Source organism: Ceratotherium simum, chromosome 1 (genome assembly GCF_057802395.1).
Source record: "Ceratotherium simum simum isolate JZ-2026a chromosome 1, ASM5780239v1, whole genome shotgun sequence".
NCBI classification, from domain to species: Eukaryota; Metazoa; Chordata; class Mammalia; order Perissodactyla; family Rhinocerotidae; genus Ceratotherium; species Ceratotherium simum.
The window spans coordinates 3,820,846-3,842,801 of record NC_141900.1 but is presented as its reverse complement, the minus strand read 5'-3'; the positions used below and the strand labels follow the sequence as shown (position 1 = coordinate 3,842,801).

Genomic DNA, 21,956 nt, shown 5'->3' with positions numbered 1-21,956 from the left:
ACCCTATCTCCAAGTATAGTCACATTCTGAGGTCCTGGGAGTTAAGATCTCAATGTATGAATTTTGTGGGGGCACAATTCAACCCATAACCCCTGTGTTCATTAAATAAACCTATTCTAGAATAAACCTATTCTAGCAAGATTAATAGTGAAATCAAGTACCATTGTTATCTGGCACCTTTGGCAATGGCTTGTCACCAGCATTCATTCATGCCCTCATTCATTCATTCCTTTACCACAGCAGGTGTCCTAAGCAGGTAGTGCAGGGGATGTGAAAGTGAATCATTTACATATACTACCCCCAGGAGTTCGGATTCCAGTCGTTGAGTGAGGTGAGCAGGTGGGTGACTCTCGTGCAGGGAGAACTTGGTGGGTTCCCAGGCACACAGAGGGAAGGGTTGAAGGTTCACAGGTGGGAGAGATGATTCCAGCGTGTCTGTGTCCAGGGAGGAGAGGCTCTGAGGCCGTGCTGACGGAGAGGGGCCCAGGGTATTGTCGCTGACCCCCCGATCATAGTCTGTGGGTCCACATTGTCCTGCAGCTGGAAATCCCAGGCTCCACCTGAAAATGACTTCAGGGATCAACACTGGGGAAAAGGGCCACAGAATGTTCCTTGATGTTGGCAGAGAGTCCCTAGAGCGCAGTGGGGGCCGTCTCTCCTCCTACTGCGCAGGGGACTCTGATTTCTTGAGTATCTGTGAGGCAGGAGGAGCACCCAGCTCCTCCTCTCCAGCCTCTCCCCTGCTCCCCATGAACTGCAGGAGACACAGGCTCCTTCATTGGGCCCTGTCTTTCTATTTTGGCCGGTTGTTGTGATGTGCACCTCTGCGAATTCAGTGGGCACTCCTTAAGTCCAGAAAGCTGCAGATGGGCGATGAGTTCAGGGCCTTTTCTTGTTAAGGTGCATATATGCAGGCATTTTCTTTTCTCATCAAGCATTTGGCAATAGTCGTGACTTGGAAAGAATCTGAAGGAGCAGAGAACGCTTTTATAGATTTACTCCCTACAGCTGCAGAGGTTGGGTAGCCTCTCTGGCTTTTGCTGAGCCCCCTCTGTCCTCTGGGAGGTGGAAGGTAGCTCCCAGGGCTGGCTCCCCGTCCTTGGTCATCATCCTTCGAGAAGACACTGTCCTCTTTGCTTTTTCCCCTCCTTGATTTTGCTAAGTGTCAGCCTTGTGCACAAATGAAGCTTTCCTAACAGGGGATTCTGGGTTGAGACCTGTTAGCAGAGATTACACACGTTGGATTTACAAGAAACCAGGCCACGTCAACTCCGGCGGGTTTAGAAAACTACTTGGGAGAGCTCTGATTGTCATTTCTTTGACTCAGAGGCTAGCGAGTGGGTGGCACAGTTACTGGTGAGGCAGAGGTGACATCCACCAGCCGTCTGACTGGCCTGAACACAGCCAGCCCACCCAACTCGCCCTCCCACTGCACACCTGACCCGCCCGTCTTGGCGATGTGCTTGCGCTAAAGGTCAGATTCTTGAGTCCACCTCTTCTAAAGGGCAGGGCCCCAGGTGTTCAGAAAACACGCTTGTCAGGTGGGAGGGCAGAGCCTTCATGAGCGCAGCAGGTCGTCATGTAACCTCTCTAAGGAATTCGCGTGGGCGCAGGCCCATCAGGAGCCTGGCTGGTGTCCAGAGCCCCACTCGGCTTGTAAACACCTTTCCACCTGGCCTGCCTCATCTTGCCGCCTCGGCTTGTGCAAATCCTGTGGCCACCTACATTTCGTCTTCGTATTGCAGGGCTCCATGACCTGGCTCCAGTGACCTGGCTTCTAAACAGAGGGGACACCTCCTCAAGGAGCGGTTGCAAACAAGTCACACCGTAGTTTATTGTTTCTGCTGAGCGCACTTGTGTAAGATCAGGGAAAAGAAAAGCATCTCTACGTCCCTCCTGGACTTTGCTCTATGGCAGGTGGTTTATACAGATTTCTCTTGTGCCCGTCACCGTGTTATTCTGTGACTTTCTGGTACATATCTTTCTCCCTTACTACACTGGGGGTCTCCCAGAGCTGGGGCAGTCCTAATCCGGCCCGTGGTCTTAGTACAGTGGACTTAGTTGTGTTTTCATTCACAGCCAATACTGCTGACCTGTCAGTGGTTTGGGAAGTGAATTATGGCATTGCGACCCTCTGAAATCATTTCCAACTCCAAGTGAAATCGTGGTCAGTGCTGGCCCTGGATGATGTAGTCCTTTGACTTATGAGGGCCAGCTGTCAAACTTTTTAAACCTTCATGTGTGCAGTTGTAGCTCATTCTCTGAGGACACAAATTCCTCGAGGTCTTTCTAGATGGCCACCAGGCCACCAGCAAAGTGGGTTGAAATGGAGTGACTCTCTTTTCCTGTAGGGGTACGTTGAGAGTCTGATTTTTCGCTATTTGTATTAACTGTATCGAAGCTTAGATGATTTAGGGGAAGATGGATCTGAGTAGGGGCTGCACTGACAAAGGCAGGTATAGAGGGGATGGGAGCAGGAGCCATGACACCTGAGGGATGACCTCTGACCTGGGGGCTAGTGCTCAAGCCTTGACCCCTGATCCAAGGTGCTTTTCTCTTGTTGGTGGAGAGTTTGAAATAAAAATACACCCACGAGGCCTAAGGATTAAGCAGGTCTGTCAGCATATCGGGTGTCTTTAAATTGATCAATAACTACTTTGAATCAGAATTCCAGCACATATGAAAGCGCCAGCCGTGCACACGCTATTCACTCCGGGGGAAACTGAGGCCCAGGCGGCACCCAGCTCCTGGTCATCAACAACTCAGAGTCCACTCGAGGGCATGGGTAGCTTTTTATGCAACTACTCGAAAATAAGTCAGGGCGAAGGTTTCCGAATTGTTTCATCATATCGAAAGAGAGCGAGCATGCATGCAGACCCTCCCACTGAGGTCATTACCCACTCCAGACGACTCTCTCTCTAGAGGTTTGTCACCTTTAGTAATAAATGCATAAATATAACATATCGTGTATATTTGGATTTCCATATTGTGTTCATATGTAGTACTCATTTAATCTTTGTAACGAAATCACGAGGCCAGTGTTTTAATATCCATTGTGCAGTCAGAGAAAGCCACGTCCAGACTAAGTATCTTTCCCAAGATCTTCCGCTCCAATGTGCCTCTGCTGTGGGCCATGGTGACAGCTATGATGCCATTTGATGCAGTGCTTACTGTTTCTTATTTTATTTTCCCATAGTACAGAATTGAGACTACAGCTCTTTGAATTGTTGTTTCAAATGCAGATATTCTAAAGTCTGAAGGAGAGGATTAACGTATTCTAGAAACTTGCTGGGGAGACCTAGGTAAATAAAGCTGCTAACACCAAAGGGATGAAGGGGAAACTATAGACCTCAAGCACTCTGTCTTTATGAAGTATCTGTACTTTATATCTTAAAAGGGGGCACTTGGGGTGCTTGTATCAAGCAAAATGTTGATGGTTCTTGCTGTTGAGTGTTAAGAGCACATTCTGATTTCTTGTCTTTGATGCTAATGAGACGTACTGACGTGGGTGGTGAATAATTACTGGTGCTGCAGAGAGTGCCAGAGTACCCACGGCCGGGCACCTGGTGGGCGGGGGCATCTCACCCCCAGGTCGGAGCTGCTGTGTAGTGGTGGCTGCCAAGACCCCATGCGAGGGAGACGCCTGCAGCTCCTGCCTTCAGGAGACAGCTGGAGTCGTTCCTGAGGTGGTCAGAATTTGAGGGGGTGGCGGGTACCACCCCATCAGTGGGAAGAGAAGTTCAGGGTGAAACAGCGGGAGGGTGTGTGGGGAGGGCTTCGAGTCTCAGCCAGAATGGCCCATCAGAATTCCACGGAAGCCCCTTAGGAGACGGTGCGTTCCTACAGAGGGCAGTTGTTCTGTGACGGTGGGATAGGTCACTCTTCCTTCCATTCTGAGCCCCAGGATTATCTGAGCCTCTGTCTTATGAAAAACCAGGAGTCTTCAAACACTAGATTCACTCTTGGCCTGCGGAGGTGCCTGTGGCCCCAGGGCGATTGGGAGCTGGCAGCCTGGGGAGGCCCATCCCCATCTCCTGTCCCTCCCTTGCTCCAGGGAGCGGTGACCTCTGCCCCTGCCCTTGCCCAGTGCATGGAGCGCGCTGGAATTCATGTCATGAGTCACAGCTGTGTGTGTGGAGCTGCTGCGATGAGCAATGGTGAGACACAGAGGAAAGGAGCAGATGGAGCACCTTGGGGTGCTGGGGAAGGTGGTGGCCAGGCCTGGGGGCTCTGGGGTGGGATGAGCTGTCTGTCAGAAGCCAGCCACAGGAAGAGCCCTTGAACTCAGAGCAGGAGAAAGGCTCCCCAGAGAGGGAGTTGTGGTTGGGAGGGCTTTCTGCGCTGCCCTGAGCCTGCGCATCTTTGTCCAGAACCTGTGATGCCCCTTGTGTTCGCTGGGGGTCCCCACCCACAGGCCCCGGCGGGCGCCCGGGCTGCGGGGAGCAGCTGGCTCTCTGTGGTTTGGTCGTGTGGGCTGGTCTGGGGCTCTTCCCTCTCGGGATGTCAGCTTCTGGAGGCCTTGTTGTGTTTTTTCAAGTCTTGCTTCTGCTCGGTATTTGTAAAGGTTTGAGGGTGACAGGGCGAGGGTCTGAACCTCTCTTCCTCATTACCACCCTCTTCTCCCTTTCTCCCTCCCACTTCCAAGGTGCCCATGGGAGGGAGGCACACAAGGAGGGGCTCCCGTCCTCCTGTGGAGAGGGGGGCACCTGTGGGCTTGCCCCCGCCCTGGAGGGCCCCTCTGCTGGGTCCTCCCCTCAGTACGTGCGGGGCGGGAGCTCTGCTGAGCGGTCAGTGTGGTCAGCGCTGCCAGCTGAGGGGTGTGCAGCACAATCTGGAAGGAACACCGAGAGAACGGCCTCTGATTGGGCCCTGCTGAGGATTCAGACCCCAGACAGAGGCAGGAGACTCATGGCTGCCGATCCATTTGCTGTTGGGAAGCAAGTGGAAGTGTTCACGTCTCCAGAATTCTTGTTAGTTGGTTGCAGCTGCTCTGGACCGGCCCGGAGGCCAGGCCTGGGTCTGGATGCCCGCGTGTGCACCATGCCCACCCCGCCTCCCGAGGTGATTGCTCAGCACGTGTTTGTCAACACGAAACACTCCCCTGACGGTCTGTTTACATTTTTTCATGTATTTATCAGACTGTTTCCTTGTAGATAGCACGGAGGTAAACAATCTCCGGGTCTGCCCAAAGGGCACCGTTCTTGACTGCACTGTGGCTCCTTGGCCTTTATTTTCCCTTTGGTTTCACAGTTTCTTTGGGTAGCAGTACAGACCCTTCCCCTGTGGCCTTCTCTGCATCGCTGGTCTGGACTGCAGTCTGGACTGCACTTGCTGCGGTAGCTTCTCACTGAACTTTGTGATGCACTAAATATTTTAAGCCCATCTTTCTCCAAGAAAAGCCTCTTTTCTGAGCATGGCTACCTCTGAAAGTCCCCCATCCTCCAGCCTCCCCTCCCTACTGGGCATGCACAGAGCAGAGAGTACTCGGCTCTGTCTGAGAACAGAATCCAGCCTGCTTCTGGCCTTGGACCCCTGGGGACCCTGGAAAGGCGCCCCTGCCCTGTGTGGGAGGAAGAGAGGGTCCTCTCTCCTGCCCAGCACGTGTCCCAGTGGCCTGCGAGCCCTTCCCACTCCTGCGGCCAGCGCCACCCACAGACCCCCTCGGGAAGGAAGACCCCCGTGTAAAGATAGGACATGACACTCGGGGTCCCTGCTCTGCCCACCCTTCCCCGATAGTGCCGAGTGCCTAGGAGGGGTGCTTCCACCCTGTGTGTCAGCAGTTACCCCAGAGGCCTGAGTGGCACCCCGGGAACTACTGACCCCCCAGCTCCACAGCCTGAGTTCTAGTCATATCCAGGGTGATTCTGGAGGCTGGTCTCTAATGACCATCCAGGACATCTGGACAGCCTGGCATGGAAATTGAAATGCCAAGACCTCTCCCCCGCTCCCTCTCGCTCTGTCTCTCTTTCTCTCTCTCCCTCTCCTGTTTCTCTCTCTCTCTAAATCATAACGTGCACATAAGCAGTTAGCATATCATAGCCGATAATGACCAGCTGCTCCTTTCGTGACAACAGAAAGGCTGTAAGTTGACACATGGAGAGTTTAGATGAAAGAAAAACTTCCTTGCAGTCAGTTGTCAAAATTTAGGAAAACGAGGTGAGGGAATTTCATTCCGCAGATGTCTTCCAAAGGAGAGTGCCTTCTGGTCGGTCTGAGGTCGGGGTGGCCCGTCTGAAGACTGAGGACTGTGGCATTCGGAACTTCGGTTCCACCGGGACTGCGCAAGCGTCCTGTGGAAGCACCAAAGCATCAGTGGTGTTGCAGCCCGTGTCTGCGTTGGGGTCCCTCGCCGCGCACACTGCAGCCCCTCCTCCGAGGGAGCCATGCTGTGCGCACCCACACACGTCGCCCCTGGACAGGCTCCCCCACAGCTGTCCCGCTGTCCTCCCCTCTTTGCACCAGGTGAAGTGCTACCACAAGAAGTACCGCTCGGCCACCCGTGACGTCATCTTTCGCCTGCAGTTTCACACCGGGGCAGTGCAGGGCTACGGGCTTGTGTTTGGAAAGGAGGATTTGGACAACGCCAGCAAAGGTGAGGTCCCACGACCCAGTGTGGACGTGGCGTGGTGGGGAGGGGGCCTCACGAGGCGCCGGTCTTGTTAGTTCTTTCTTTCACTTTTCTCACTACCCCTCCCGTACACTAGCCTATTGACAAAATCATTACCAATCTCATGAAAGACTGACAATTGATCCAGCAAAGACAAAGTTCTAGAGAAGCAATGAAACTACCAATACTTGCTCTGCCATTGGGTGCACTGATGCACATTTTGGGCTGGTGCTGTCCTGGATGGAATATAAGGACAAAATTCATCCATGCCTTTTTGGCTGTCTTCTCTTTGTTTTTTAGATGACCGTTTTCCTGATAATGGGAAGATTGAGTTAGTCTTCTCAGCCACTCCCGAGAAGATTCAAGGTGGGTAGAGTGTAGAATGCCGGGGGCAGGATGCTCACTTGGTGGGGGATGGTATGTTGGGGTCTCTGTAGAGTCTGCCACCTTTGCAAGTATTTGGAAATTTTCCTAATAAATTTTTTTTTAATAATAGGCTATTAGACAGTGGGGGGTGGCATGGAGGCAGTGTGGCCCAGTGGGTCAGTAAGACTTTAGAGGTAGTGTGACTTGCCCGAGAAAGGGCTTAGAACCTCAGGACTGGGCCGTGCCTCAGTCTCCCGAAGTTCTGTCCCTCCTTCTCTGGAGAGGTTGTGCTGAATGTTTACTTCTCCTCTCAACAAACGACCAAATGTTTTTAAAGAAGATTAAAAGTACCGTAGACTGCAAATATTTATGTGCAAAATAGATTCTCCTTTCTTCTAAAAATACATTGAAAGTGGAACCAGTCCCTTTATCATCAAGGCGAATGGTTCATTTCCATCACTAAGATCCGTATGCATGAAAGTTTTAATCCACTTAATAGCTGTGGAAAATAATCACCCTCTTCACGCTCAGTGTCATAGATGGAGGCATGAACAGTTACATGCCAGGCATGTGAGGTCAGAATCACAAGTCATTTGGTGTTCACAAAATGACTCAAGGAAGGAGGACTCAAGCCCGGAAGCTGGCCCCAAACCTGCCTCTACTGTCCATCCGCCCTGAGGCTGCCCCTCTCAGTGCCTCTGGGTCCTGGTCTGTGAATTGATCTGGGTGCTCGTGTTGTGCAGAAGTGACACTCAGAGCCCAGAGCCTGGCACATGGTGGACGAAGGACCAATGTTCACCTCTCCTTCCTGCCAAGTGGTTTTAACCATTATGCAATTTCTTCAAAATAGTGCACACAGCTGTGGTTAACGCCTGGCACGCGGGAGGAGGGGCGGATCTAGGTGCTGGGCCTCCAGCACTCAAACCCGGCTGCTCCTCTGCCTTATCATTGGGGCAGAAGCCTGGAGATGCTGGCTCGGCTGGGACGAATGCCTGTGTCTCCCGCTTCCCCATGCAGGGTGTGAACATTTATGCAATGACCACGGAGTGATCGTGGACTTCAACACGGCAGACCCGCTGATCCGCTGGGACTCGTACGAGAACCTGGGTGCAGACGGAGAAGGTGCGTCTGGTTACCATGTGTCAGAGTTGCCAGACAAAAGGGCCCAGAGGGAGCAGCCTGTTCACGTTTAGATCAGAAATGCCCCTGCAGTCTGCTCCTTGGAGGCTGGAAATCCTGCTGTCTTTTCGGAGGTCCGGGACCCACGCTGTTGTGAGTTTGAGGGTGTTCATGAGAATCCTGGCGAATTGGGGTCAAGCTTTTGATGAAGCTGTGAGGGTGGTGGCTGGTGAGTGAAGTCATCCATCTGGGAACCGCCTAGCCCAAAGTTGTGTGTCAGCACGTGGCCAGGGGCCATTTCCCACCTTCTTCCCTCCCGCCACGTTTGCATAGGGGGAATGTCAGGCATCTTGTCACGGGCACCCTTTCTGCTATTGTGGATCCCCGTGGGCAGCAGACTTTCTTGTGTATGTCTGCTTGCTAGTTACTCTGGCGTCCTGATTTGATGGCTGCGTCACTTTGATCTCTCTTTTTGTGAGTGCACCTTAGTCAAATCTGTTCAGTGTGCCCACGGAATATACGATTTGGGTCATGAGTACTGTCAGGAAGGAGTGAAGTGGGGGCGTCTGCTCGGTTTACCAGAAGAAGCCGCTGGAGGCTGGTTTCAAAGAGGGATCCAGACGTCGCCCAGGCTGCCGAGAACGCGGGTCTTGCGTCTTTTTCAAGCACTGACTGCGAGTCGGATCCGATTTGGGAGAGAAAATGAAAATCCTTTGTGTCAAATGAGCTTCATCCAGATGTGAGATAGCTGAACGTTGTGGAGGTGACAGCTCCAGTGCGCGTCCTTGGGGGTCGCTGAGCTTGCAGGGGCTGGAGGTGACGTCCGTGGTCCAGGCCAGGGGTCATGGATTGTGTCCCAGGTGGCACATCTGTCCTCTGCTTGTCCGCCTGGAGGTCTGGGAAGTCAGTGTCTGCTGGGCTAACATCAGTGTTTTGGAGAATGCAGACCGTGTTCCAGTCTAGAGACACAGCGTGCGTCGCTGGTGTACTTCGGCACGGTTCCTAAATGCACCATTCATTCACATGAACCACGTGAATGTTGCACGCCAGGAGCATCCTGCGTCCTTTCATAACCCGGCTTTTCCATTTAACCCGCCTACCTAAGCGTCTGTGTGCATCTTTTCAGCACTTTTTCCCGTGCCCAGTTCATTGACCACACTTGTTCCATCAGAGGCGTCCCCCAGCGTACTCCATCTTGTAGCGGAGCTCACGTGGGATTTCAAGTCCCCACTGTCGTAACAATGCCACCTCCACGGCCTCTGCCTCCACAGCCCTGCAGACCCTCAGGGTTCAGTCTACTTGCACAGCCACCCTGCAGAAAGCACACGGTTTCCCTTGGATGGAAGACTTATCCCTCCTGAAACTCCCTTCTCCTCCCTGACTCTCTAGCACTCCTCAGAGCCTCTTAGGTGATGAGTCCGATCTGGGTTGGTGAATTCATACCCTGGCCCCCTTAGCCCTCTCCCGGAGCCACGGTCTCTGGCTTGGGTCCCTGAATGAGGGAGCAGCTGGCCCTTGTTCCCACGAAGCCCAGGGCCCTGGCGGATGGGAAGCAGAGTCTCAGCTACATTTCCACCAGGGCGGAAGCTCCATCCAGGTAAAGAAGGTTTGCAGCCTATGGAATGCCGTCTTTCTGCTGGAAAGTGATGTATTACAGCGTTCTCTTTTCTACCTCCACCCCCATCTCTAGTCCCTTGCTGGTAAAGAAAACCCCAGAAGGATTGACTTAAGCTGCATTTTTCTCTAGAAATCCCTGCCGTCCTGGAACAGAGCCCCCTACAGCTGCCTTCACTCGAGGCCCTTCACCCCCTTTTATGTATGAGCATGATGTTCTGCTTTCTATACCAAGAAAGGAGCTGGTGGTAAACTCGTTCACATGTGGACAAGCGATCACAAATGTTCTGTCTTCGTTGTGGAGAGTCACTTCTCTCCTCCCGGGTCGGTGGTCCTGGAGGTGGGGCCAGGGGCCAGCTGCTGCATCCGCATTTCATGAGGCGCTCACTGTCCCAGGGAGAGAGAAGTGGTGGGCTGGGGGGCACACATGTGGCAGACTGCCGGAGGCCTTGCGTATGTCATCTTATTTAATCCTCATGAGAACCTGTAAGCCACTTGGGAGATAAAGAGAAATCAAAAACCAGCAATTGGTGAGGGGTCCTAGCAGCCTTCAGGGTCGCACACTGTCAGCGATTAGGGTGAAGCTTTTTCGAGTTGTGTGCTGGAGTTCAGGCAGGACAGCGACCGTGGAAATGGGACTCAAGTCCAGGCCTGTCTGACCCCAAAGCTGTTCGGTGCAAACCTCACCCCTCCAGCTAAAAACCCTCTGCTGGTCCTGGGCCAGGGTGAGGCCGGCAAACCACAGGATCCGCTTTGGGCAGTTGGAGCAGAAGGAGATTTGTTAGGAGGGCACTGGGCGGTGAGCTCCTGGTCAGGTGGAACATCTCCAGCCCTGGGCTTGATGGTCTCAGGCGCTGCTCACTGGGCCCCAGCCGCACAGCGGGCCCTTTTCTGGGCCTGGGAAATGGAGTTGGGATGGGTTGGGGCAGCCCCGTGCGGGTCGGGTGACGGTGACAGGGCAGGGAGAGCTGTCTGTGGGGGACACTGTGGGCCGGCCCAGTGTCTCCCCTCTCCGTCCTTTGCTTCTCTTCATCTCTGTCTGCTCTACTTCCTTCTTTCTTTAATGAGTCATTAGCCCAGTGCCTTGCTGGGTGCTGGCACACAAGGATGCGTTGAGCAGACACGGCCTCTCCTAAGGTGCTCTCGTTCCAGGGGGCGATGACCAGAACACAGTGGCAGGCTTCTCCATGAAAGCACTAGGCAGAGGAGGGAGGGCAGCACGCAGCATCCTGTCGGGAGGCCTGGCCCGGGAGCAGAGGGAGGTGCTGCCGGCTGATGTGGTGCTGTTGGTTCTCATCATTCGAGTATTATGTTCCATAAAGTCTCTGTGCACTGAATTAGTGAATACTAACCACGGCTCCTGGGGAAGTATGGGCTTAGGTTCCTGCGAACCTCTGGTCACAGCATTTTCATCAACTATCAATGCATAACCTTGTTTTATGTGCGATTCTGTCTAGAGACACCTTGTCTAATCTATGTTGTTGATTTGTTGAGCTCAGCCAACAGCACTAGAAGTCAGGCCTGGAGGAACCTTCTCTGATGTGCATTTTCTCCGTAAGGCACGTCACACACGGCTTTCTTGCACTTGGGAACACTGGACAGCACTTCAGCACTATGCTTGGGGATCATTTTAGACAGCAAAATCACCAACAAAAATGCAAAAACTGTGGCATTGAATAGGCCTGGAGAAGGACACTTGTTTATGATGTGAGAGCTGAAGGGAAGGCCTGACCACAGCCGGGAACGTGTGCATCGGGCGGTTCTGAATTTTGGCCACTCTGCACATGTCAGCAAATGACCATGAAAATGCCAGGTGTATTGATTCGGGGGTGACATATACATCATTCTTAGTGAGTAGGTGAATTTGCAGGTATGGAAACATGAATAATGGGGATCGACTGCGCTAGCTGTTTTTGTTTTTTAAAAATTACCTTGTTCTTTTTATTTTTCCTGTGAGGCTAAGCCTTTTGGGCCCAGTGACCACAACTGGTCCACCCAGAGAAGTGTAGGGGCCGCCTCTCTGCACCAGCCACCCAAATTTGGTTCCCCACCTCTCCACTTATGCTGTGTGGCCTTGGACAAGGTACGTGACCTCTCTGTGCCCCTTCCTACTCTGCACCGCGGGAAGAGTTGTAGCGCCAGAGCTGCTGAGAGAATGCAGTGGTGTGATCAGCGTGACGTGCTGAGCCGTCCTATAGGTAACAGGGCCCTGTAAACGGTGTTATCACTTCCCCTGAAGCCCTGAAGCTTGGTGAGGACCTAGTCGAGCACGGGGCCAGGGAAGGTTTGTGAATCCCCAAGACGTCTGTGGGAGAAGCACTCGTCTCCCATCTGTCCTGGCACTGTTGGGCAAAACCAAGTGGCACTGGGCCTGTGATGAGGGCTGCCTTGCTCTAGACCCTGGCAACTTTTCTGTTCCACCTAGAAAACTTTTGTGTTCCTGTCTGTCTCCCCTTTGTGCTGACGGTGCTCAGCGACCTGTGACCGCACCGGGCACCAAGTGTTACTGACTCACACAGAGCGTTGCCCTGGGAGGACGTGCCTGTCCCGTCAGGATCACGTCTGCTGTGGTGGCTGAGGAGAGGCCCACGGCACCGCAGGGTCCCTGGAGTTGGACTGCCACCTCTGGGGGCAGGGAGCAGGGCGCATTGCCACCGTCCACGCCCCTCGAGAGGGCCTGGGGTGGTGAAGGATCTCAGCGTGCGCCACAGAAGCACGTGCCAACAGCGCCCTGCCTGCTCCTCTTCCGCACGAGGACGGGCGGTGCTTGGGCTGCGGTCTCCTTTCTCTCTCCTGCTCTTCTGACCCATTCCTTGTCTTAAAAAAGTAGTCTGGACTGGCTTCCTTTTTCTTCCCACCATCGGGCCTCTTCCCCCGCACTCTACAGCGCAGCTCTCCGTAAAGCCTGGAAGGTCTCAGGTTGTCCAGCCCGGGGCAACTTCTCTTCTCCCCTGGACGTGTCTGCCTCACTGGTGCTGCCACTGTCTCTCCATCTGGAGGTTCTCTGCTCCCTCGTGAGCCACGTTCTTGTCTGAACCTCAGTTTCTGCGTCTGCAAAATGGCCTTTTTAAATTAGATCGTGCTGGAGACAACCTCCAACTCTGAGTTCTTTTTTATTATTGTACATACAATTTCTCTTTTTCATGCATCTCACGTTTCCTTAGGGCCTGCCGTGTTTCTGATGCTGTGATGAGCTCAGGGGGAGAAACATAAGCAGAACTTCCAATGGTGAAGATGTGTGTGTGTGTGTGTATGTGTGCATGCGTGTGTGTGTGTGTGTGTGTGTATCCATGTGACTATCTATCTGCCTACCTCACAAGTCACCATAGGATGTGCCCTGTGCCATAACGGGAGTGTGTGCCAGGAATTAGGAGAGTTTTGAAGAGAAGCAGCTACTCAGCCTGTCCACTTTGGGGAGACTCACAAAGAAGAAGAGGGCTCTTGCAGCCAGGGCTGCAGGCAGGGAGCGTGGGTGTGCTGTCCCGCTGGAGCGTGGGGTGTGCTGGAGGAAGCAGCAGACACTGGGAGATGGAGGTGAGGCTCAGCCCCATCAGGAAGCGTTGTTGTGCGGAGCCTGCTCTTTACTGGTTGGCAGTGAGGATCCCTGGAGTGACCTGGCTGGAGGACGCAGGAGGATGGCATGGGGGGTGCCTTGGAGGGCATCAGGATCTGGAAGGAAGGGAGGCCCTGGCAAGAGCTGATGGCTCTGGGCGGACAGTAGGTGGCTTCCTATTGAGGTGGTGGATGAGTAAGACTCCATGCCAGATTCAACCCGAGGGTGAGGGATCAGGAAGCTTTCAGCACGGTGCGTGGTTGGACAAGAAGCCTTGCTCTGCCCCGCCTTTCCTGGGTTCCCGGCCTTGACCTACATGCGACTCCATAGGTCAAACTGTTGCCGAGCCAAGGGTGCGTAGATTGGGGACCACTGTGCACCCAGGTTTGGGCTCTGCTACTTAAGTTGAGACCATATCAACATCCCCTAGTTCAGACGTGGCCTCCCAGATGACCACGATTGTTTCAGCGCTCCACAGGGGCTGGCTGCAGCAGCCGCTCCGAAGGGGATTCAAATTCCTCAGTGCCTTCACAGTAAGATGTAGTCCTGCTACCTTCCATGCAGGAGGCTCTGCCAAGCTCCCGACAGTCGGGCTTGTGGTGAGGACAAGTTGGGTCAGGAAGCTTCTTGCCAGGGGTGCGTGCAGAGTTGGCCGGGGATCGGGGCGTTAGAATTGCTGGATCAAGTTGCGACTTTCAGATGTTGCCATTTTGAAAATGGATTTGACAGCATTTATCCCCAGAAATTGTTGGGTTTTTACAATTTGGAAAAGCAAAGCAAGCTTTGACAACCTGGCAGAAGGATTCTCCACTGGAATCCTGCAGCTCAGACCTGAGGTCCTGGCGCTGCTCTCGGTCCAAGGCCCGGCTCCTCATCGGCAGGGTGGGCATCTGCCAGCTGAGCTTCCAGAACTGTCGGCTGCTAATCAGTGTCTGGCCATCGTAACCACTCACTGAACGCTTTTATTCTCTGTACCAGACAGAGGAAAGTTTCTTCAGTTCTCCCAAGGCTTTCTTAAGGATCTCTTGCTTTGACAGTTCAGTGGAAAGCCGCTGTCACAATGCATCCTACACTGTGTAAATGCTGACGGCATGTGCTACTTTAGATGGCCCGATGGGTATCTTGCTCAGACCCCAGAAAGCGCCTTCCTTTCACTCTCCTGACTTACAGCCTCCAGCCCCACGGCCCTGAAGGTCCGCTCTTAGGTGTGATCCCTGACCCAGAGTTAATCCTCCCTTGATAAGGGATTGCAGGCATCAGTTGGGAGGGAGGGCAACGGGTTCATCTTACCTTCTGTGCTAAGAGCCATAAAAAAGTCCTGCGGGTGTTAACTTTTTGAAATGGATTGGATGCTGTTGGTGTGACGTTGGAGGCAGTTTGAGTCATAAGTGGCCCTGAGCTGTCACCTCACTCACAGTCCATTGCTTTTCTAGCCTGAGCGGTGTCAGAGTAGTCACCTCAAAATCCGTGTGGTCCTGGACACGTTTATGTGAATTAGCCCATGTGAGTCCGCCAGTGACAGCCACACGTGTTCGGTAGCATGACCCCTGGGACAGACGGTGGACGTGGGAGTGGGAGGTCCTGCACCCCAACCCATGCACAACACTCGGGCCACGGGACCCACTCCGGGGCCCTGATGTCCCACTGGACAGTGTGTCCTGTGCACACGGACAGGGGTCTGAAGGGCGGTGTCATTGCTGGTGTGACTGCAGTTTTGGTGTCTTCTTCGAGTCCGGCCAGGTATGTTTACTCAGCTCTCACCTTCCTCCTGCCACTTACGACCTGTGTTGGCCTCGCTCCTGTCCTTTGATGGCTGCACCTGCTTAAGCAACGTGCACCCAGTGATTCCTGCCTGTACCCTACGTCCCGTCCCCGGAGCGCCGGTCTTTGGCCTCTGTCGCTGACATCCCGCAGTGGGGACTGGCAGCTTAGTTCTGACTGCAGTGGGTTCTCCGAGGGGTGAACCTGGAAGTGGGCCCAGCCCACAGTCTCCCTGGGACCCCGAGTCCCACAGCTTCTACTTGAGTGGGAGCTGCAGAGAGCGTGTAAATGTGGTGGCGACGGGTCTGTCCCTGGCCCCTGCTGTAAAAGCTCTTGCAGACATGCTTTTACCAAATGGCATCTTAAGCGAGCCCCTCCTGGTCACTTGTCCCTCTCCCTCCTAGCAGGACACTTGCACGTTGTCTCTGTGAATTAAACTCAGATCAAACCTGGTGAGTTTCTTCTGCGTTGTCCGTGGGGAGAACCTTTCTCTCTGTTGCCAATAACAAGCAGGATTGCAGTCTTCTCATTTTGTTTCTCTGCAGAGCCTGCAGGTGCATTTCTGCCAAGTCAGCGCTCAGGCATTTTGGCGATGTCACCAACGTGGGAATGGTACCAACTTCAAGTATTTGATAAATGGAACCCAAGGCCTGAGAGAGAAGGGGCCCCACCCCCAGCACACACATCCTTGCCCCTCCTCCTCCACCTCTGGCCTCATGTGGTTGCACTGTCATCCTGCTTCCATCTCTTCAGGCTTAACAAATGTCTGGGGGGCCTTTCAGATCACATGCACGTGACTTGATCACATGTTCCTTTCTTGGGAAAGTGCTGCAAAGCAGAGAGGAGAGGGCTCCTCGGGAGGGAAAGGTTGCTGGTGAATTAAAGGAAAAGGGAGGTGTTTGTAAAAAGGAGCAGCTGGGAAGATCTCATTGGTTTGGGTCCCTTTGTATTGGCCCTGTAGGGACAGGCCCATTCCTTTTAAGGAATGGGTCTCCTGCCATTTATTGTGGGACTGTCTTGGCGATGGTGTGGGTGGTGGGAACAGCGGCGTTCCTGGGTCAGGCTGCATGCCCTGGAGCTCGAGGACTCCAAGCAGGTACCTCAGGAGCAGTCTCACCCCCCACCGCCCAGTCCCCTGCCGGGACCCTGCTCACTCGCCAGCCTTACTTTATCTTTTATATTTTTTGTGTTGGGCTTCTGTATAAAGACTTATTTGAAGACCAAGTTCTGCCATTAAGAGTTGGAAGCCGCTGCCCTCAAAATCCGTGTGGATTTGAGCCCTGTATGGTTGTTTTGGGGACTATAGATAGTGAAAATCAGGTTCAAGTGTCTACCAACAAGATATTCGATGTTAAATGCACACACAATTGCATAGAAGTGGCCTTTTATTCTCTCTGTGGGTCCAAGGACAGAGGGCAGTGGCCGTATCATTCTGTCACTGTCCTCTGAGTTGTGATGAGGGCCGAGCGAATGAAAGTGGAAGGCAGAAGAGTGAGGCAGCCAGTGCGTGTGTTCCCTGGCTGATCTACATACGCAGCACAGATTGCAGAGTACATGTTTTGTAAAGCATCCAGCTATTTCTTTAAATTGGGGTCCTTTTAGTGGCAATGTGTGATGTCATGTCACCACAACCCCAGGGGTTTGGAATCTGGAGTCAGACAGCTAGTTGGTGAAGCCCGCGTGGAGGCCAGGGCTGCTGGCTCTGGGGCTCCTTCTCCTGGACATGCCAGGAGGTCAGGCTGACAAGATTGGAGGCTGAGAGTGTGGTGGGTGCATGGGGCAGGGCCACTCTCGGACCCAGTGCAGGAGCCAGGATGCAGGAAGTGGGGAAGGAATGAGTCCTATTTGATCTGGGCAATGTCAGGCAGCTCGTTTGCTGGGAGGGGACACAGTCAATGCCGTGGGGGCTGTTGGAGCCAGGGAAGTCTTGAAGGAGCCCCCACTGGCCATGGGCAGGTTGCTGGGGTGGGCAGCATGGTGTGTCCAGCAATGCTGAGGACCCTGCATTTGTAGGGCCCCCTGTGAGTTTGGAGGGGGTGTGCGTAGTAGCCGAGGTGGCAGGGATATGCCCTGTGTTTCCACTGTTAGGAAGGGAAGCACAGAGGACTCCATCTTGCCCTTGACATCGTAACTTTGGTGCTGGAGTTACAGGTGCCTCAGCTCACACTCCACTGTGCAGCTGGAATGGCCTGGTGTACGTGGAGAACAGCAGGAGCCAGAGCCGGAGACGATGTGTGAGAAGTGGGAGGGCCCAGGTCGGTTCTCTCACGTGCAGGGTCTTCTCCTATGAAACTGCTCAAACGTTAGTGGTTTCACAGGAGAAGCCAGGGAAGCATGTGTGATGGAGGATGTTGAGCCTGGGCCAGCGTTGGCCATAGATGTGGGCCAGAGGAGGTGAGGTGGCAAGGCAGCCAGGACGCCCGGACAGTTGGGTAGCCGGAGGTCACAGGTTTCTGGAGGAATAGGAGTTTTGGATGGAGGTGGAAGTGGCTTGGGGTGGGGCAGGGGACAGAGGCCTTGTGGTGTGTGGCTGCCGCTCCATAGGCCTTGGGGCCCAGTCTGGCCAAAGAGGGTGGCAGGGTCAGCCTGGGAGCAGGCGGGGAGGATGAGTCAGAGGACAGTCAGTCCCGGGAGGGATGGGTGGAGACAGCAAGGATGGGGCCAGGGGACCGGAGAGATGGCATTTGTTGAAAGTCAGCAGTTTCATGCTTTAACATCAGAACTTTCTACCAGAAGAGGAGTTAATTTAGATGCCACTTTCCTGTCATCCTTGTGAGGGGGCCTTCACCGGAGGCGAGCCAGGTGGTGGCTGCCCCGCAGGCCTTTGTAGGGGCAGATGGGGAGCAGCGCCCTGATCCTTCCTGATGGGGCGGTCTTCTGGTTGCCTGGACCTTGACTGTGAAGGTCACCCCCCCGTCACCAGCTTTATTCTGGAGACCAGGAGTGCAGGACAGGAGTGTTTCTCCCTTGTTTGATGGGTACCAATTACCTTGGTTTTTAAATAGACCATTGTTACCATGTGGATCCCAGCCTTAGAGTATTCTTTTTTTTTATTAAGACAAAATGTACATACCATAAATTCACCATTTTAACCATTTTAAAGTACACAATAGATTGGTTTTTAGTACACTGACAAGGTTGTGCAACTATCACCACTTTCTAACTCTAGAACATTTCCATCACCCCCAAATGGAACCCAGTACCATCAGCAGTCACACCCCATTCCTTACCGCCCGCCCCCCCCCCGCCCCTGCAACCACCAGTCTTCCTCCTCTTTGTGGATTACCCCACTCGGCATATGTCATGTAAATGGAATCATGCAGTGTGTGGCACAGTGATTTCAGGTTCATCGTGTTGTGTGGATATTCATTCCCTTTATGGTTGAATGATGCGCCATTGTGTGGATGTTCCACCTTGGGGTTATTCATTCGTCAGCAGGTGTGCTTTGTGTTGTTTCCACTCTTTGGCTATTCTGATTAATGCTGCTGTGAACATTCCGTACACATTTTGACCTTAGGCTGTTCTTATATCACTGATCTTTTCTACTAGTTTTTGAAATATCCACTTCTTTACCATCATCCTAATTGGTTTACCTTTCCAGATGTTTCTTCTGTCTTTATGGGGCCCCAAACAGGAATCACACAGAACATTCTGCAAACCTCCTGTCCCACTTTGCCGACTACTCCCAGAGATCTTCTGGAAAACCCACCCAGTCTTTTCTGTATTCGATCTGTAACCTCATGCAGAAAATTCCAAATCTGTACATCAGGAGGTTTGAGGCCTTTGAGTACCCTGAGCTGCAGAGCTCCCTGTGGGCCAAATGTCCATAAAGGCTCAAAGCCAGGTTGTTTCAGGAGAAGTGAACACTAGCAGCCTGAATGGGCTCCATGTAAACAGAACCCACCGGTGAGGACAGATAGACACGACAGTGTTTAAGCGTGCCTACTCGGAGACCACCAGCAACATGAACACCAACATCTGAAGGCCGCATTGGTGCCAGGTGCCATGTGTTTGTGAAGGCTTGTAGCAGCTCCTTTGTAAAGCTGTCATCAGCGTGAAGAGACCCACCCTGAGCCACACACACGACAGAAAAGTGAGCAGTGTGAAAGGAAACCCTCCTTTTGGACACACAACTAATCGTGCAGTTTCTTCCTGCTAGAAATGGAGAAAGGAGGCCACTGGGGAGCACACAGATGTTCTTGTCTCTTCCTCATTATTGGTGCCTTAGCTGTGGTTTTTTGCACAATTGTCAGCTTTGTGGTGCAAAGGTCTGATTTCAAGATATTGTCCTATAGAAGGCTGGGACCGCAAACACATCTGGACATTGAGTTGCCAAGGGCCCTGACATCATAACTTGTCAAGGCCCCAAATGATCTGCAGAGACATAGGCGTTCATCTCAGCCCTCAAACCAGATCTTTCCGATTTCTGTTTCTAATCTCTTTGCTTTTGATGTGAATTCTTTGAAGAAAAAATATTATATGATAAGTTAGTCACTTCCTTTATTACAGTGACAATGTTATCTGGAAAGTGGGCACAATGACGTTGATTCCCTTGATAGGAAGGTGGATTAGCCAATACCCTTTCTCCAATACCAAACTGAATAGACCTCCTTGCACAGGAAATGCGTCACGTCCCCAAATAAAAGAGATTCTTTCTCCCAAGTGCGAGCTGAGTCTTCTCACAGTGTCTTCTCTCACTGCCCTGCACATACCGTGCGCCTCTGTGGCCATTTCAGTGATTGGAGGAAGGCAGGTACTACTCTGCCTGTGCTGACCTGGTTGTGTCCTGTCTCCCATCTCAGGCTGATAGACTGGTGACACTTGTAAGGGTTCCGATTGTGCTGTGGAAACCTGAAGGCGTGAGAATGGGCTTTGCTGGTGTGCTCTGGCGTGTTCTGTTCATTTAAAGAATCACAAAGCCTGTGGTTGTGCTGTGACTGATATGCAGCCAGAGCAGAGGGTAGACCATTGGCCGAAGCCCACCTAAGTTGAACTGAATGTGGCCTGAGAGGCAAAGGAGCTGCTGGACGGAACTCTGAGGTCTGGGGTGTGCAAGGCACTGTGCAAGATACACTGTGTGCAGTCAATACTGATGACAAACTCAGCCACATCTACTGGGAAAGATACAGCCCCAGGAGATGGAGGATGTAAGGCAAAGATTTCCCGGCTGATATTTTGAAGAATGTAAATGGATGCTGAAACTGTGGTTTGTAAACCGAAGCAGGTTGGTGCTGGCTCCCAGGGTCAGCTTGGCAGGCTTGGAAGTGAACTCAGAGGTCTGGTCGAGTCGCTCTTGAGAAGAAGCCTTTTCTCCGCCCACTCAGACTCCAGAGTTCAAATTTCACCAACCTGATTGCACAAAACCCCACCCTCGTGTTTACATTGCACTGGCCTTTTTGGTGGAATCAAAGTCCCCTGCTTAGCCTACAAGAGCACCACCTTCTGCACTAACTGGGTGGAGGCACACCCCGACCCCAGGATGCTGCTCTTCTGGAGTTGAAGGCTTTCTTCACGAAAAAGTGGGTTGCACAGGCGTAGGCTGAACAAACTGGCTGGGCTGTTGGGAGGAAGGTAAGCAGGGAGCATGCAGGTGTGTGTTTGTGTGTGTCTGTGGCTTCTGCAAGGCTATAAAGACCTGCAGCAGAGCTGAGCATTTCTCTGAGACTCGCAAACCGGACAAAACTACCAGAGGGCACGAGATGGTGCTCCCCGGGAGGAGAGAGGGCGTCCGGGAGTTCAGTTATGAGCAGAACAGCAGTTTTAACCTGGCTGGAGTGAATGTCATGGGGGCCGTAGGGAAGGGATTTGTTTGGAGGTTAGAGGAGTCTTACAGATCTGTTTCTTCTCTTGGGAGAGTCAGTGACGGTTTGAAATAGAGCTTGTGTGCGGAAGCTCTCGGCCAGCTCCATGGCTAGCTGGCCAGGTGGCCTCTGAGTCAGCCGACAGGACCTCCTGTTTTCCTGGCTGCTCAGGTCTCGATGTGTTTTCACAGTTAGGAGTGCCCGAAAGGGAACGGGCTGCACAGTCAGAGCTGCCAAGATAAGTTTCCTCCATACGACGAGCCGCAGTTGGGGCGTTGGATAGGAGAGGTGCCAGCCTGTGGGAGCGGTCCTGGCCCACCCTCATGTTTGTGTGGGCTGTCTGGGGCACAGTTGCCATGGCCAGGACATGCCTGCCACAGCCCCACTCCAAACCCCAGTGCTCCTTTATCGCGGCATTCCAGGGCCTCGCCCAGGGGACCCACAGGAGCGCTTGGCATCTGGGTGCCCCAGCTCCCCGGACGCTGGGTCCTATGGTGGGGCGCGTCCTTTGCTGGAGAGGCAGTGTGTGGCTCCGTGCAGAGCCTGCCTGGTTGGAATGCCCCACTCCTCTCGCTATTTTTTTTTTTCCCCAGTCTGTGTTTCTCCAAGAATTTACAGCCTCGTTGTTAGAAAATATTTGCCCAGATCTCAACTTGGCTCCAAAGGGAGCAATCTTCAACTGCCTCCCTTGGCAGAGGAGGGGTCCTGGTGCCTGCCGCTCGCCACGTCGCTTTCCTGCTTCTGGTGCCTCCCCACCTTGCAGTTCAGAGGGGCGATGTGAGCGTGGGGGCTCGGGCAGGCATCTGCTGTCAAGGTGAGATGGCTCAACAGGAGAAGCTACGTGCTAGGAGGCAGTTATTTCTGGAAGTCCACTGAGGAGAGCAACGGAGTTGACCTTGTCCAGAGCCCCAGGCCGTGCTGCCACGCCCGTGTGGTGCCCAGCGGTTTATTACCATCTTTTGCTTTTTGTTAAAAAAAATAAGTTAGAGGAAAAGGGCACATTTCATCTAACCCTGTAATATCTCAGTTACCCATTCTCTGCTTTTGTAGATTAAAGGTAATATTCTTAAAGGCCCAGTCTCAGCTCTTGATTTTCTCTGGAATGGGAAATACTTCAGTACAAATGAAGGGGAAT

At 53.1% G+C, this 21,956-nt stretch overlaps 1 protein-coding gene across 11 annotated transcripts in view; it reads left to right on the top strand.

The window, feature by feature from the left end:
• The window catches only part of TNS3 (tensin 3), a 256,326-nt gene that overhangs the window by 145,838 nt on the left and 88,532 nt on the right, over nucleotides 1-21,956 (top strand). For all 11 annotated transcript variants that reach the window (XM_087431210.1, XM_087431156.1, XM_087431094.1 and 8 more), the window contains 3 exons: nucleotides 6,463-6,592; nucleotides 6,908-6,973; nucleotides 7,991-8,095. In XM_087431210.1, coding sequence (XP_087287336.1) covers nucleotides 6,463-6,592; nucleotides 6,908-6,973; nucleotides 7,991-8,095 — 301 coding nt within the window. The remainder of the gene's footprint in view (nucleotides 1-6,462; nucleotides 6,593-6,907; nucleotides 6,974-7,990; nucleotides 8,096-21,956) is intronic.